The sequence below is a fragment of the Heteronotia binoei genome, chromosome 14 (assembly GCF_032191835.1).
Source record: "Heteronotia binoei isolate CCM8104 ecotype False Entrance Well chromosome 14, APGP_CSIRO_Hbin_v1, whole genome shotgun sequence".
Lineage (NCBI taxonomy): Eukaryota > Metazoa > Chordata > Lepidosauria > Squamata > Gekkonidae > Heteronotia > Heteronotia binoei.
Window position 1 is genome coordinate 31,062,885 of NC_083236.1, and position 17,646 is coordinate 31,080,530.

At 43.5% G+C, this 17,646-nt stretch overlaps 1 protein-coding gene across 1 annotated transcript in view; it reads right to left on the minus strand.

Annotated features, from left to right (window-relative positions):
* Positions 1–11,843, minus strand: part of PLA2G15 (phospholipase A2 group XV) — a 40,210-nt gene extending 28,367 nt beyond the window's left edge. The window contains exon 1 of the mRNA XM_060253927.1: positions 11,620–11,843. Within this exon, the coding sequence (XP_060109910.1) occupies positions 11,620–11,779 (160 nt within the window). The 5' untranslated portion in view covers positions 11,780–11,843. The remainder of the gene's footprint in view (positions 1–11,619) is intronic.
* Positions 11,844–17,646: the final 5,803 nt, after the last annotated feature.

The following is a 17,646-nucleotide window of genomic DNA, read 5'->3' on the forward strand; positions in this document are numbered from 1 at the left end:
CTCAGGCCAATGCCTTGAATTATGCATAGAAAATAACTGTGAGCAAAAACAGACTCTGCAGTAATAGCATAATATGTATCCAGGAACTCTTCCCTTTCAGAAGACAGGCTATAATGCTCAGCAGTAGATGAAGGTTCTGGAAATTCATCGGGGCAGCACAAAGGATACTGGATACGCAGGTCAGTAAATGTCAACTAGTCAATCTACAAAGGAACCTTATCCAAGACATGGTTTCAGGGTCCCATAACATTATGCATTATCTAGACACAAGCGAAAAGGGCTGCTGTTTCCTATCTATGACTGAGATGACATCCTGACTTCCACCTCCAGACAGGCATAAAATACACTTAACACATCTGCTAATAGCACATTTCTTTAGACAAGCAAAAACAAGCCAGCACAGGATGTAACACTATGATGGCAATATACTTTCTTTACAAATGTAGTTACCCAAAAGGTACAGAATAAACCTAAACAGATTAAGGGGCTGGAGGGGATAATTCATATATGATGGGCTTCCTGCTGCCTCCTCCCACCGGTTTCAAGATGGCTTGGCATTGATAAATTTCATAAAGGTAACTAAGAATTTGAAACATTTTAAATTGTAAAAGTGGACTGGTGCTTTAGCATTTGGAATAGTGTTTCTACCCTTTATGATGCACCGGAAGGCAGTTTTCCTGTTTTTGTCCTTCCTCCTGTATAAATTAACAGAAGAAACAGAGACTTCAGCAATTTCCACCCCCCACTTGCTTAGGTTTTTCCCAGAAAAAAATCCACATATTCCAAGAGAAGTCTGCTCTCCAAAAAAAACCCCTTTCTAAATTACATTTAGGACTGGGAGGACTGGCAACTCATGTGCTGAAGATCACATGCTGTCAACAAAGACTGCTGCAGATACTAAGAGATACCTCAAAAGAAAATTAAGGCTGAACAGTGGCAGGCATCAGATCACACTACTAGTATCTATGAAACATGGTACAGTAAATCAGAACATCAGGAGCATATAGTACTGAATCCTTTCGTGGCCTGTGCTTCCCTGCCAAAGCTGCTTGTCCCCATCCATTTGCTTCTGTCAAGGCAGCAAGGCCAGAACCAAAAGAAAACAAAAACCAAAGTAGCAGCTTGGGGGGAGGGGGAAATAGTATAGACAGGAAAATGTTCCCTAATCTCTACCCATCCCACTTGTGCTTTTAGGCATTTCAAAATCCAACCATGGTACCAAAAGCCAACTCAAGCTTTTTACTGTAGGCATTAGTAATACTCAATCATCAAAATATAACCAATGAACTAACTCTGATCACAAAGCACAGTCTTATGCATAGAGCTGCCAACTTCCAGATGGTGGCTGGAGGTCTCCTGGGATTACAACTGATCTCCAGGTGACAGATCAATTCACCTGGAGAAAATGGCCACTTCAAAGGTGAACTATGTCATTATACTCCACTGAAGTCCCTCCCCTTCCCAAACCCCACCCTCCCTAGGATTCACCCCCAGAATTTCTACATATTTCCCAACCCAGAACTGGCAACCCTAATTATTCATTTAATTAAAGCCCAGTCAGAATGAAGAAAAAAACTGAAAGAAAACCACCCAGATATACAACAGCTTTTTAAAAAGATATTGACATGTAGGTTGCCTTTAATAAGTAAATTCTTAGAGGTTTCCACTAATATACTATCCTTGATGTCAGTCTATTTGGTTACACAAAGCAAGGTGTGTATGATTAGTATGGACTGCAATTATTTTAACAAAATATTGTTTCAAGTTACATTAACTGGCTCCTTCATTAATGGCCACAGGTCAGATAATCTATAGACACTCTTCCCTAAAAGAATTAATTTTGCCAGCTCCACAGACTTTGGCACAGAAGTCTGGTATGCAAGGTTCTCCTAAAGGTTCTGCATAAAAAGTACACAAGAGCTCTCAGAACTATGAAGTGCTGACTTCATAGCTTTTCTGCCCTTTTCAACTGAAAACACCTTACACACAATGTGCAACCATATCATCCTCATCACTGGACAAAATGAAAAGCAAACCTGTTCTTGACACCTATATTTCAGATGCAGCTCAAAGCAACAAGGCAGCACATCACCTAATTTAGATCCTACTTACCCATAACTGTCACACAGTTTCATTTTTATTAAGTTTTATAAGGATGTTGTGGAGAATGAGACTGGATTAAAGGCTTCTGCCAAAGAAACCACTTCTACTATCACTGTCTATGCTTTTCATCAAGTGAGCTGTAACACCAGTTTAGCTTATGCAAACAATTTGAAGCTCCTTTACAAGGCTCAATTAGAACTGGCAATGTCATAAATGAACTTTGATGCAAGATTCCAGTATTTAACTACAGATAGCCCAGGCTAGCCTAATCTCATCAGATCTCGGAAGCAGAGCAGCGTCGGCTTAGTATTTGGATGGGAGACCTCCAAGGAATACCAGGTTTGTGATGCTGGGGGGCAGGCAATGGCAAACCACCTCTGAATGTCTCTTGCCTTGAAAACGCTACAGGGTCGTTAAAAATCAGCTGTGACTTGACAGCACTTTTCACCACTGCCACAAAGAACATAAGAACAGCCATGTTAGATCAGGCCAATGGCCCATCCAGTCCAACACTGTGTGTCACACAGTGGCAAAAAAAATTATATATACACACACACACACACACACACACTTTGGCTAAGGGCACTCGTTATTTCAGAAGAGAACATTCTAGAGGTGCCCATGGGACTTTCTGGAATCCATAGTGCTAAAGACATAAAAGGAAACCAGGAGCACAAAATATGAACTTTATTCCTTCGGTACATATCCGGGGTGATAAACAGAGTGGTAAGCTGCAGTACTGCAGTTCAAGCTCTGTTCACGGCCTGAGTTCAATCTAATCTATTCTTAAATTTCATCAGCCTCAGTATGTCGCCCTTATAACCCAAAGCCTAATTTCTTATAAATTAATAATCAGTAATGTAGATTTGTATAATTAATTCTACAACTTTGTGAAGTGTCATGTACACCAATACAAAACAAAAACACATACGCTTTCCCATCATTCTTGTAAACAGTCTGAAAGACATACACTGGAATCTGTTACCCTACATTCAAAATAATTTTAAACACTTAAAAAACTTAACAGTCAAAAATCTCTACTTATCCAATATGCAAAGATATAGATTCTTCCATGGAAAGATTCCAAGTTTGCTAATCAGAAAATCCAAACACTGAATGAAGTAAAATATGTTATACATGTGTGTATTTTTCCACATACAAAACAATAGTCTGGATTTCTGATTTCCTGAGATGCCTATGATTAAGACATAGGGGGAATCAGTAGACATTAGATATGCCTACCTCGGAGTTACGCCAGCTGAAACAAGGTCTCAGACGGCTAGAGAGGCAATGGTGGCGTACCCGTGACGAAGCGGCCAGAACATCTTATAGGAAGTTTATGAAGTCCTATGAGATGGCAATCAAGGCCGCAAAGAAAACATACTTTGCGGCCAAGATTGCGTCTGCAAACTCGCGCCCGGCACAATTGTTTAGGATAATTCGGAATTTTACTACATTGCCCCAGGGCAATCCAAACGCTAAGGAATTGGAGATAGGCTGTGAGGCTTTCGCGAAATTCTTTGCAGACAAGATCCAGTCACTCCGCCACGACTGCCCTGCCAATTTAGATACAGTAAATGAACTCGAGGCCCAAAGTGTGTCTTCTAGTTTGATCTTGGACTGCTTTGACCCACTGAGCTTGGAGGAAGTCAACAGAATCCTTGTCACAGCACGCCCTACGACTTGTGATCTGGACCCATGCCCCTCCTGGCTAATTAAGGCTTGCCAGGAGGAGCTAAGATGTCCTATATGGGACATCATAAATAGATCTCTTTCAGAGGGTTTCTTTCCAACACCCCTGAAAGAGGCAGTGGTCCGCCCTCTCCTGAAAAAGGCTACATCAGACCCGGCCAAATTGACTCATTACCGGCCGGTCTCAAATTTGCTCTTTTGGGGCAAAATTATAGAGAGGGCTTTGGCGTTGCAGTTGCAGGATTTTCTGGATGACGCTTCCACCTTAGATCCGTGCCAGTCTGGCTTCCGCCCGGGCCATGAGACAGAGACAGTTCTGGTCGCCCTCATGGATGACCTCCGGCGACATCTGGATCGAGGCGGCTCGGCAGTATTGCTGTTGTTAGACCTGTCGGCTGCGTTTGACATGGTCGACCATCGGCTGCTGACCCGCCGCCTCGCCGATGCAGGAATTCGGGGGCTAGCCTTACAGTGGCTCTCCTCCTTCCTTGAAGATCGGGGACAAAGGGTGGCAATTGGAGGAGAGCTGTCCCAGAGACACCCACTTAATTGTGGGGTGCCTCAGGGGGCAGTTCTCTCCCCGATGTTATCTAACATCTATATGCGCCCCCTTGCCCAGATTGCCCGGAGGTATGGGCTGGGTTGCCACCAGTATGCTGATGACACCCAGCTTTATCTATTGATGGACGGCCAGACTGACGATGTCCCTATAAATCTGGACCAGGCGTTGCAGGCCGTGGTGGGTTGGCTCAGGCTGAGTGGGCTGAAGCTGAATCCAGCGAAGACTGAGGTCCTTTGCGTAGGTCGCGGCGGGCCAGGAGGGGAGATCTCCCTACCAACCTTTGACGGTGCGTCACTGATACCAGTGCGCAGGGTCAAGAGTTTAGAAGTGCTACTGGAGCCTTCCTTGACAATGGAGGCCCAGATAGCTGCCACTGCTAAATCCGCCTTCTTCCATCTTAGGAGGGCGAGGCAGTTGGCCCCCTTCCTGGAACGCAGAGACCTAGCAACTGTGATCCATGCAACGGTCACCTCGAGGCTAGACTACTGTAATGCCCTCTACATGGGGCTGCCCTTATACCGAACGCGGAAACTGCAGCTAGTGCAGAATGCGGCGGCCAGGTTGTTAGTGGGACTACCTCGGTGGGAACATGTGCAGCCTAGGCTGCGGGACCTGCACTGGCTGCCGATTGTGTACCGAGTTCGCTATAAGGTGCTGGTTATTTCCTTTAAAGCCCTATATGGCCAAGGACCTGCCTACCTTAGGGACCGCCTCTCCCCATATGTTCCTCAGAGAGCACTGAGATCTAGTTCTCAAAATCTTTTAAAAGTCCCTAGACCAAGGGAGGTTAGATTGAAGACAACGAGGGAGCAAGCCTTCTCAACAATGGCTCCCCAATGGTGGAATCAACTACCAGAAGAGGTGCAAGCCCTGCGAGACCTAAATCAGTTTCGCAGGGCTTGCAAAACTGTCCTCTTTCAGCTCGCATTAAGATGAAACCCAGGAAACGACACCTAGCCATCCTATATATAGTTTGAACTGTAGCGCCGAAATCTATAATTTATAATGGTTTAACTGTCTTTCTAATTTTAACTTAACTTATGAATGTAATTTTATCTATTTTAATTGCTTAATTGTTTTGTTGTAATGATTGTATTTTACTGTAATCATGGTGCATACCATGTCGTGTTAGCCGCCCTGAGCCTGCCTTTGGCGGGGGAGGGGGGGATATAAAAATAAATTTATTATTATTATTATGCCTAGATCTATTTTTAGAGTTCTGGAAGTATTAGCAATTTTTCCAGCTTCTGCTCTTCGAACACATGCCTTCATAACTTTTCCTGTTCCTAAAATAAAGGACGGAAATATGCTATGGTATCAAATAAAACAGGCTGAACTGTATGAAACAGACTGTTTTCAGGCTGAACCTCAAAAAGGATATTATAGCATTGGAAAAAGTGCAGAAAAGGGCAACTAGAATGATTACAGGTTTGGAACACTTTCCCTATGAAGAAAGGTTAAAACGCTTGGGGCTCTTTAGCTTGGAGAAACGTCGACTGCGGGGTGACATGATAGAGGTTTACAAGATAATGCATGGGATGGAGAAGGTAGAGAAAGTACTTTTCTCCCTTTCTCGCAATACAAGAACTCATGGGCATTCAATGAAATTGCTGAGCAGTCGGGTTAGAACGGATAAAAGGAGGTACTTCTTCACCCAAAGGGTGATTAACATGTGGAATTCACTGCCACAGGAGGTGGTGGCGGCTACAAGCATAGCCAGCTTCAAGAGGGGGTTAGATAAAAATATGGAGCAGAGGTCCATCAGTGGCTATTAGCCACAGTGTGTGTGTGTATATATATATATATATAAAATTTTGGCCACTGTGTGATACAGAGTGTTGGACTGGATGGGCCATTGGCCTGATCCAACATGGCTTCTCTTATGTTCTTATGTTCTAACTATCTAAGCACACATAATACTGCCCTGTAAATTCTCTTGTGTCCTAAAATGGGAGTATTATTGACTTCTGAAGTCCTTTTACCATCTAGGTATCCATTATGTACCTGTTATTTTTGGTCACATTTACAGCCTTGGAAATAAGGGCCAACGTGGACAAAACAGTGAAGCACAACTAGGATCTTCTAAAGGTTCCCCCAAGCCAAAAAAAATTTAAAACCAGCCAGGTGAAATTTCTAAACTGAACGGAGGGAAATGGCATTGAGTGAGATGCCTCAGCCACTCCGCACCACTTCCCTAATTTAAATCTCTTTCTCAAACTTTTAGCCTGGCTGGGGTGGGGGGATACAGGTACTGTTGATGTGCCTGCACCAGTACTTCCCAATCTTTTTGGGTATGGTGCCCTACAAATCTGGAGTTGGTGTGGTTGCACACTTTTAAAAGCAGAGCATGCACAAATCAATAAAACTGCAAAAGCCTGGGACCCAGAGATTGGAAAACATTGATCTATACAACACATACCCTGGGGCCAGGACTAATACCAGCATGGAGGCCAATTTAAATCTAGGAAATCACAAGGAGAAAATAGATCTGAATCCCCTTTCTTCAGAACCATTCTCCCAATTAGTTCCACCTCTCAGCAGCTTTGAAGTTTAACAACATCAGTGAACCTGTCATAGTTCCCAGGAAATCAACAAAAACAACTAGCCTGCCTACACACACCCATGTTGGCACAACAGAATGGCTATTTACAAGGCTGAATGCACAAATGGGAAACAACCAACCCTGCAATAAAGGGTTTGCAACCAATCTGGGTAATGTGTGCAGCATCACTTGATTTCCCTGATGGTGTCAAAAATGCTCCAAGTTAGCAACATGGATTAAGCTCAAGCCCTCATTGCCAATATGCAGACTACAGAACTGTGACATTTGTGTACCAGTACTAAACAAAGTTTGCAAGCAGCAGCATCAGACACAGGGATTACTACCACCACCAGTCTACCAGCCAAAACACCCTGCATAAAAGTATTTCCATAAGTATTACTAGGCATGATTCTCAATATGATACATCTAGGATCTTTAGGCAAGAAAGACCAAGACTCACCTTGACCAACACAACTCAAACCCACTCCAATCAACCAGGGCATCCCATAAAAATCCTTCTATCTCTTCAGGTTTCTTAAGGGACCTTCAGCTATGGCTGGCACAGCAATGAACTGATGAGTGAAACCTTGTCAGTTCACTTTGGTCATGTAAACCATGAGGCCAGGAATGTCACTGAACAGCTAGCTGGCCTTTTACTTTCTCTATTTCACAAGAGTATCATTTATTTCCAGGGTCTGACATTTCTGTTCTGCTTGGCCCCTTGCCCCAAAACAAACCAGGACAGAGCAAAGTGTTTCCTAGTAGACTGACAGACATCTCTACACAGAACAGGCCTGCTTTCTGCTCAGCACAACTGCCTTTAATAGTTGAGAGGATAATATTTACTGTTAACAGTCAGCTGACTTCCCCAAGCCTCTTGCTCTAGCCCGCATTTCCACCCCATAAGCTACCTAATAATTGCCGTCTCGCCAACCTTTGAGAGCTTCCTCTGAACCCACTTCCCCAAGCCTTACTTCTAATAAACTCCCAGAGAGTTCCATGCCAATGCTATTTCTCATCCACAAACCCTAACAGCCAGAGACAGAAAAGGTATGCAACTTGCCTCTTCTGTCCCTACTAAATTTTTAGATAACACCTACGAGCACTATGGAAAAAAAAATATCTGCTAAGCTTCACGTCTTCACACATCATTCAAGCATGCCCACTCTTTTTATGCCGTCCTTTCAGAATAAATTCTTCTGCATCTTGTCTTCAGGCATCGCCTGCACAAACACCAAGCAGAAACACCCTCACCCTCTCCAAACAAATGCATGTATACGATCATGCTTTTGATTGAGAGAACCACTATAGCAGTTAGAGTGCTGCACTAGAATCTGGAAGACCCAGGCTCAAACTCCCCACTCGGCTGTGGAAGATTGTTGGGTGACCTTAGGTTAGTCGCAGTCACTCAGCCTAACATAGTAGTGGAAAGTGCCATCAAGGTACAGCTGACTTAGGGCAACCTGGTAGGGTTTTCAAGGCAAGAGACATTGCAAGGTAGTTTGCCATCGCCTGCCTCTGCATCACGACCCTGGACTTCCCTGTTCATCTTCCATCCAAATACTAACCAGGATTGACCCTGCTTAACTTTTGAGATCTGATGAGATGGGGCCTAACATACCACATAGGGTTGTTGTGAAGATAAAATGGGAGGCGAGAAGAAGGATGCAAGCCACTTAGGATTCCCACTGAGAAGAAAGGTAAAATATAATTAAAGCTAAATAAAATATTCTATCCTTCTTCCAAGGAGCTCAGGGCAATGTATAAGGTTCTCTTCTCCTCCAGTCACCCTGACAATGATAAGGGTTCCAGAGTGGCTTGCATCTAGCTTTCCCAAGTCCTACTTGTCAAGCATACTACTAGCCACTAAACACACTCTACACAACAATTCCATCATCACAGTACTACTCAGGAGTAACTACTACTCATCCAAATCACTAACATGCATAAGAACCTTGCTCTCAAGCATATATTTGTTGGAAAAATCAAGACTTTTAAACCACCCTATAAGAGTGCTCAAAAACAGTGTTAGCAAATCTGCATTTACTGTCCTACTTAATCTTTAAAACTGAATTGTATTTCCTCTAAGCTAATTTAGGGACCCTTTTGTATCAAAAAAGAGCAACAGAAAGCAATACTCCTCTCCTTAATCCATTAAGTCTCATCTTTGATATACATCCCAGCCAAGCATCTGCGGAACAAAATGTGTGGGACCAGGGGTGGCCAAACTGTGGCTCGGGAGCCACATGTGGCTCTTTCACACATACCATGCAGCTCCTGGAGGTCGAGGAACTTAATGCAGGCTTACTCTCAAGTAAGTGTACTTAGTATCAGGACCTCAGTCAGCCTTTGAGCACTGACTATTTCTGCCATGGAAGCAAGGAAGGAGATGGAAATAAGCAAGCTTGCAAGCTCTTTTCCACCACAGAGGTCACCCATTGATCTAGAGTGGGGAAAGAGAGCACAAGAGCCAAAGGAAGCAGGGACAGAATTAAAGAGAGTGGTGCACAGTTCCCTCTTGGTTTCATAGCTCTTGGAGGAGCTGTATTTACTAACCTTGGTGTCAAGCCAGAGAGATGCATAATGATGCAAACAGTGGTCAGTGATTTATACGGTACATATATGTTTCCTTCTCTCATTGGTGCCAAAAAATAATTTCCTAACCTTTCCCTATGCTGGTATAATGGGGATTGTTATTCCCATGTTTTGCTTTTTTTCAAAAAGTCTCCTTTTAGCACGGCTGAGTTGTAAAGTGCATGCATATGTATTTAATTTTTCTATGCAAAGAAAGTATTAAGAGTTTTAATAAAGACACATGTGTAATATTTGTTCATGTCCTGCAGCTCTCAAACATCTGATTGTTTATTCTATGCGGCACTTAGGCCACCCCCTAGTGTAGGCATAAAAGACTTACTAATTGCAGTTTTCCAGTAATCCATACCATGATATCTTTACAGCTAAACACAAAGATGGTAAACAGGTTGCTATAAGAGTCATTACAGCCCCTTAATCATCCCACAAAACCAGTTTTCAAAGTTGGTTATGGCCTACAAACCACTACCACAACACATTGTTTCCATACAACATCCTTTTGTCACTCTAAAAAACCATTCGCTAAATATATAACTATGGTTTCCCTTCAAGAACCAATTTCTGGAAAACAACCGCATAACACTGACTGTGGGACACACAAAAATTTATGCCTCACAAGAACCCATTAAAAAAAACCTCCTCCAATTTCCACATATTCTGGAGTGCTGCATTCCTATAACTGTTTCTGGTCCAAAAGACTAAGAGTAAAACTAGAAATAACATCAGAAAAGTTGTGAATAGATGCTCCATAGGTTTCTAACGGAGTAAACCAGGGATGGCCAAACCATGGCTTTCACACATATTGTGTGGCTCTCAAAGCCCCCAGCACTCCAGCTGCTGGCTCAGAGAAGGCATTTGTCTCTTTAAGTCACTTCTCCAAGCCAAGCCAGCGAGCATCTTAGATCATGCATTTTTAGTTAAAGTTGCTTTCTTTCCCACTCTCCCTCCCTCATCTATTTTCCTTCTTTCCTCCCTCCCATCAAACATGTAATGTTTGTGTCTTTTGGCTCTTAAATTTCTTACATTAAGCAAGTTTAGCCACCCCTGATGTAAACAGTGACTGTGTCTCTCTCAAGTCAGGCAATGCCACAGCATGGTCTGGGGACTTCAGGATACTGCCAGACAACAGAGGACTGACCTAGCTGGACCAAAGATCTGACTCAACAGAAGACAGAACTGTGTGAATATGCACTAACTCAGGCAACTATGCAATGCTGCATTATGAGAGCCAGCAAAACAGCTAGGTTCAAATCTCCATTGTGCCAAGGAAGCCTGCTGGGTGACCTTGAATCAGTCATATACTCTCAGCCAAACCTATTTCACAATGCTCTAGCTAAAAGTTTAAAACAGAGGAGACAACAAGAGGCATAAGCCATCTCTGGGCCACACTGGGAAGAAAAATAGGGCAGACATACCTAAATAAATGATGAAGCAAGACATTCTGGATAAACCAAGACGCTAACTCAACTTCGTGATTGTTTCCAGCTGGAAACACTATTAATGCCAATTAATTTGTCACCTGCTCTGTCATCAGGTGGTTTTAACTGTTTTATTGTCATGTTTTATTGATTTTAATTGTTTAATTTTGTTGTAATCCACCCTGACCCCATTCACAGGGTAGGGCAGAATGTAAATCTGCTAAATAAATAAAGCATGGCTATGAAGTAACCAACCTGCTGTAGCCATTACAGTGTCAGACTAGGAGCTGGGAGACCCAGGTTCAAATCCCTACTCTTGCCATGGAAACTTAATGATGCGCCTTGGGCCCATCACCCATTGTCAGTCTAGCATCTTTGGCCCACACAGTCTACCACACAGGCTTGTTGTGAAGATAAATGTGAGAGAAGAGACCAATGCTGTAAGCTGTTTTGAGTCTCCACTAGGAAGAAATAAAGAAGCAAATAAATAAATGGGGAAACGTGATCAGGTTCAGGCAAAGCATGTATTGCTATATTACACACCCATTTCAGCATGGCACTTACTTCTGAGTAAACAGCCCCCACCCTCTGCAATCCTCCCTGTTTGGGATAGGAAGGCGCCCACATATTTCCCTCTCTCCAAGAAACACTCCAAGAACGGGAGCAGCCTAGACATCCCCCTCACCCCGTTCCTCTGCAGGCACCCTTACCCAGCAAGACAGGGGGTCCCGGGGCCCTTCCCCCGCCGCCTGGCCGTGGGTGTCGCAGACAGGCGCCGTGAGGCGAGCACAGCAAGAGAAAAAGAAGGCTGGCCGCGAAGACACCGCCCTCCGCCGGGCTTGAGAGCAGCCGTTGACGCCTCGGCAACATCACTTCTGCTCGTGAGCCGCCAACCTACAAACAACCTGCCCCGTGGCCGAAGCCTCGCTAAGGCGGCGAGCCATCGGCCACCTTGGTATATATAGAGAAGAGAGCTGGCCAATCGACGCCTTACCGGCTGCGTTAGAGCCAATAAGAGGGGAGAGGGCGCTCAGCTGCTGCCAACCCTCCCTATTTCTCCTGCAGGCTTCAGTGTGGGAAAAGGAATACGGATGCATCGATTCAAAAACAAAACAAGGCGGAAAAAAAAACCCGCACACGTTCGTGCGCCCTCCCTCTTTTTTCCGCTCTGCCGCCTAAGGAAAAGCAATCGCACATCGACTAGCGGCAGCGCTCTGGCTGCCTTTCCATCTGTGAAGCGTTTCTCCTTGTAGCTTCGAGTCTTTCAGCAGCCCCTTTAAAGCTGGGGTCAGCACTGGGTGTAACTGGCAAAATCCTGAGCCGTGGAGGAGGAAGACGCTGCTTCACATCACATGCCCGCTCTGCTGCTATGAATAAATGAGAGGCTTGTGGCCTTTTAAAAGACTTTTCAAAAATCCAGTATAAACGTTTTGCCCACTCCATTGGCGTTGAGTAGATCTTCACTATGCGGATGTTTTATGTAGGTGGATAAATTTTTAACTCCATAAACTTTTGAGTTCTGAGGCCAGGTGTTTTTTTTAATGTAATAAGGAGATCTCATTGTGCAAATATGTTAAGTGATAAGTGTGGAAAGGGGGAAAAATTCCTGCAGGGTCAAGGAGCCAAAAAATGCAGGAAGTATAAGGTAAAATGTAATAAATGACTCTGTTGTTTGTGTTATTGCTGGCTGTTCTAGAATCGTGATAAATTAAGTAATAATGTAATCCTGAAATCTAGTCAAGAAAAATGCAGAGATCATCTGTAAATGGGTGGGGAGTTACAGGTTTGGCTAAACTAAATGAATCACTCTCCAGTTTGACCCAGGGTAGGGGTGGAGAGATAGCCTGCCATTAGGAACTCATAAGGAAGCAGGAAGGGATTTCTAGTGCCAGTCTACTTTATTGAGTGGTAAATATGACAGCAAAATGATATATCTGAAGAGCTTTGAATGGAAAATGTTCTATAAATGTTAAGCGTAATTACTGTATTGAAGATGGGTGGTTACCCTGGGCTGTGGGTCAAAGGTTATTAAACTGGGCCTGTACTGAAGTCCAAGGTAATAGGAATCAAATCTCAACAAGAAAGGTGATCAATAAATGAAATAAATAAGGAATTACATTAAAGGCTTTTAAGAAAACACTCTTACCTACTCAGTCTTCATATAATTCTACAGTATTAGGATACAAAATGATTAACTAAGCCTACATTCTAAATACCATTATATTGTACGTATTCATATTAACCTGAAAGGAAGGCAACCCTGAATATAAAATGACCCCCACCACTAAAAAAATGGTATACACAAAACGTTTTATTGCTGCGCACACTTGTAACTAATTTGTGTATGAATATTCTTTCTTTATCAAATATAACAGAAGGGGAACACAGTGTAAATATCCCAAAGCAAACACACCCAATAATGCTACAAAAATATACAATGTACAAAAAAATATATTCAACAAATTCATGCAATACACTGGCACAGTCCTTGCTACAAAAAGTCTCTTTGCAATAAAGCCATTCCAACCAAGCCGTCTCTTTACTCAAGCAGTCTCTTAAAGATATTCAATGTTGTCTTCAAATATATTCTTGAAAATAGTAGCCTCGAATATAACTCCACACTACGCGATTTCCAGATTTTGAAGTGCATTTCAGTCCGTGACCCTTCATCATAAGAACATAAGAGAAGCCATGTTAGATCAGGCCAATGGCCCATCCAGTCCAACACTCTGTGTCACACAGTGGCAAAAAAAAATAATTATATATATATATATATACACACACACACTGTGGCTAATAGCCACTGATGGACCTCTGCTCCATATTTTTATCTAAACCCCTCCTGAAGGTGGCTATGCTTGTGGCCGCCACCACCTCCTGTGGCAGTGAATTCCACATGTTAATCACCCTCTGGGTGAAGAAGTACTTCCTTTTATCCGTTTTAACCCGACTGCTCAGCAATTTCATCAAATGCCCATGAGTTCTTGTATTGTGAGAAAGGGAGAAAAGTACTTCTTTCTCTACTTTCTCCATCCCATGCATTATCTTGTAAACCTCTATCATGTCACCCTGCAGTCGACGTTTCTCCAAGCTAAAGAGTCCCAAGCGTTTCAACCTTTCTTCATAGGGAAAGTGTTCCAGCCCTTTAATCATTCTAGTTGCCCTTTTCTGGACTTTCTCCAATGCTATAATACCCTTTTTCAGGTGCGGCGACCAGAACTGCACACAGTACTCCAAATGAGACCGCACCATCGATTTATACAGGGGCATTATGATACTGGCTGATTTGTTTTCAATTCCCTTCCTAATAATTCCCAGCATGGCGTTGGCCTTTTTTATTGCAAACGCACACTGTCTTGACATTTTCAGGAAGTTATCTACCACGACCCCAAGATCTCTCTCTTGGTCAGTCTCTGCCAGTTCACACCCCATCAACTTGTATTTGTAGCTGGGATTCTTGGCCCCAATGTGCATTACTTTGCACTTGGCCACATTGAACCACATCTGCCATGTTGACGCCCACTCACCCAGCCTCAACAGATCCCTTTGGAGTTCCTCACAATCCTCTCTGGTTCTCACCACCCTGAACAATTTAGTGTCATCCGCAAACCTGGCCACTTCACTGCTCACTCCCAACTCTAAATCATTTATTAACAAGTTAAAGAGCATGGGACCCAGTACTGAGCCCTGCGGCACCCCACTGCTTACCGTCCTCCACTGCGAAGACTGCCCATTTATACTCCCTCTCTGCTTCCTATTACTCAGCCAGTTTTTGATCCACAAGAGGACCTGTCCTTTTACTCCATGACTCTCAAGCTTTCTAAGGAGCCTTTGATGAGGAACTTTATCAAAAGTTTTCTGGAAGTCAAGGTAAACATCATCTATCGGGTCTCCTTTGTCCACATGCTTGTTCACCACCTCAAAGAAATGTAACAGGTTAGTGAGGCAAGATCTTCCCTTACAGAACCCATGCTGAGTCTTCCTCAATAACCTGTGTCCATCAATGTGCCTACTCATTCTGTCCTTGATAATGCTTTCTACCAACTTTCCCGGTATTGAAGTCAGACTGACTGGCCTGTAATTTTCTGGATCTCCTCTGGAACCCTTTTTAAAGATGGGGGTGACATTTGCTACCTTCCAGTCCTCAGGAACGGAGGCAGATTTCAATGAAAGGTTACAGATTTTTGTTAGAAGATCCACAAGTTCATCTTTGAGTTCTTTCAGAACTCTCGGATGTATGCCATCCGGACCCGGTGACTTATTAGTTTTTAATTTGTCTATCAGTTCTAGGTCCTCCTCTTTTGTCACCTCAATCTGACTCAGGTCTTTCAACACCCCTTCCAAAATTAGTGGTTCTGGGGCGGGCAAAAAGTTCTCATCTTCCACAGTGAAGACGGAGGCAAAAAATTCATTCAGTTTCTCAGCCATTTCCCTATCCTCCTTCAGTAATCCTTTTACCCCATGGTCATCCAAGGGCCCCACTGCCTCCCTGGCTGTTTTCCTACTTCTAATATATTTGAAGAAATTTTTATTGTTGTTCTTTATGTTTTTTGCAATATTCTCCTCATAGTCCCTTTTTGCCTGCCTGATCACAGTCTTGCATTTGATTTGCCACAGCCTGTGTTCCCTTTTACTAATCTCACTTGGACTGGTTTTCCACTGCTTAAAGGAGTCCTTCTTACCTTTTAGAGCTTCCATTACTTTGTTTGTTAACCATGCAGGCCTTTTCTTATGCCTGTTTGTGCCTTTCCTAACTTGTGGTATGTATTTTATCTGAGCTTCTAGGATTATAGTTTTAAATAGTCTCCAAGCTTCCCCAAGGGTTTTGACCATATTTACCTTTCAGTTTCCTCCTCACATGCCTCCTCATCTCAGTGAATTTACCCCTTTTAAAGTTAAATGTGGTTGTGGCGGTCTTTTTGGGCAACTCCCTATTTATACAAACGGTGAAATCAATAACATTATGGTCACTGCTCCCAAGCGGCGCAATCACTTTTACATCTCTCACCAAGTCTTGGGTATTACTTAGGAACAAATCCAGGATCGCCCCACCCCTGGTAGGTTCTGAGACCATCTGCTCCATAGCACAGTCATTGAGAGCATCAAGAAACTCAATCTCTTTCTCTTGACCAGAACACATATTGACCCAATCAATATGCGGGTAGTTAAAATCACCTATTACGACACAGTTTTTACTTTTAGCCGCTATCTTTAAGCCTTCCATCATATTATAATCATCCTCTCTCTTTTGATTTGGTGGGCGATAACAAACAGCCATAGTTAAATTTCCTTTTGGGCCCTCTATTTCAATCCAAAGCATTTCTAAAAGTGAATCTAATTCTCTGACCTCAGTCTTACTGGACCGTATATCCTCTCTGACATACAGAGCCACCCCACCTCCAACCCTTCCCTCCCTATCCTTCCGATATAACATATCCAGGATTCACCGTGTCCCACTGATTCTCCTCATTCCACCAAGTTTCTGAAATTCCCACAATGTCTATGTTTTCTCCCAACACTAAACATTCCAATTCACCAATTTTACTTCGAACACTTCTAGCATTTGCATACAAACATCTATAATTTCCCAGGCAAGCTAGGCCCGCCACCTTCCTCCTGCCGCCTCGAGACTCTGGCAGACAGTCCATACTGTTTGTCACCATCACAGTGGACAACTCTGATCCGTTACCCGGTAGAAAAATAGCAGCCAACCCTTCATCTCTTTGAGACGAGTCCTCCCGAACCAGAGACATTTCATCTCCTGTCGGCTTTCCCCCAAGATTTAGTTCAAAAACTGCTCTGCCACCTTTTTGATTTTAAGCGCCAGCAGCTTGGTTCCATCCGGGGACAAGTGGAGACCGTCTCTTTTGTACAGCTCCCGCTTGTTTCAGAAAGCATCCCAGTGCCTAACAAACTTAAACCCTTCCTCCTTACACCATCGCCTCATCCACACATTGAGACTTCTAATTTGTGTCTGTCTCTCCTGCCCTGCACGTGGAACAGGTAGCACTTCTGAGAAGGCTACCTTGAAGGTCCTGGCCTTAAGTCTCCTGCCTAGCAGCCTAAATTTTTCCTCCAGGACCTCACGACTGCATTTCCCCACATCGTTGGTGCCAACATGCACCACGACCACAGGCTCCTCCCCAGCACTGTCTATCAGCCTATCTACTACACGCATAATGTCCACTACCTTCGCACCAGGCAGGCAAGTCACCATATGGTCAGTACGCAGTTTCGTCACCCAGCTGTCTACTTGCCTAAGGATCGAATCACCAACTACCAAACCGCCCCCTCTCCCCCTGCTCAGGGATGGTAGGTCTTATTTCCTTCAAGAGAAAGTTCTATCCATACATTCGTTCCAGACACATATGGAAAAAGGTATATATATAGCTTCCTTTCAGGGTCCCGATTAACAATGTTACTCAGCTTTACAGCTTCACATGATTCAGAGTTTAGGTCTTACCCCTCTTTATGGCACATCTCGGGAGGGAATAGTCTTCCTATTCAGCAAATTGTTTCATGCATAGCCATTCTGAACAGTTTGCCCTGAAGACTCCAAAACTGCAGGTGTGAAAAGAAGACACTACCAAAAACACATGAAAGTGTGGTGAATCCAAAACATTGATTTTGAGCTGGTGCATGGGATAGAAAGCAGAGGTCCCCCCAAACTTGACACCACAAATGTCAACCTTAAGCACTTTGACATAGAAAAATGCAACAGAGCTAATCAAAGAGAG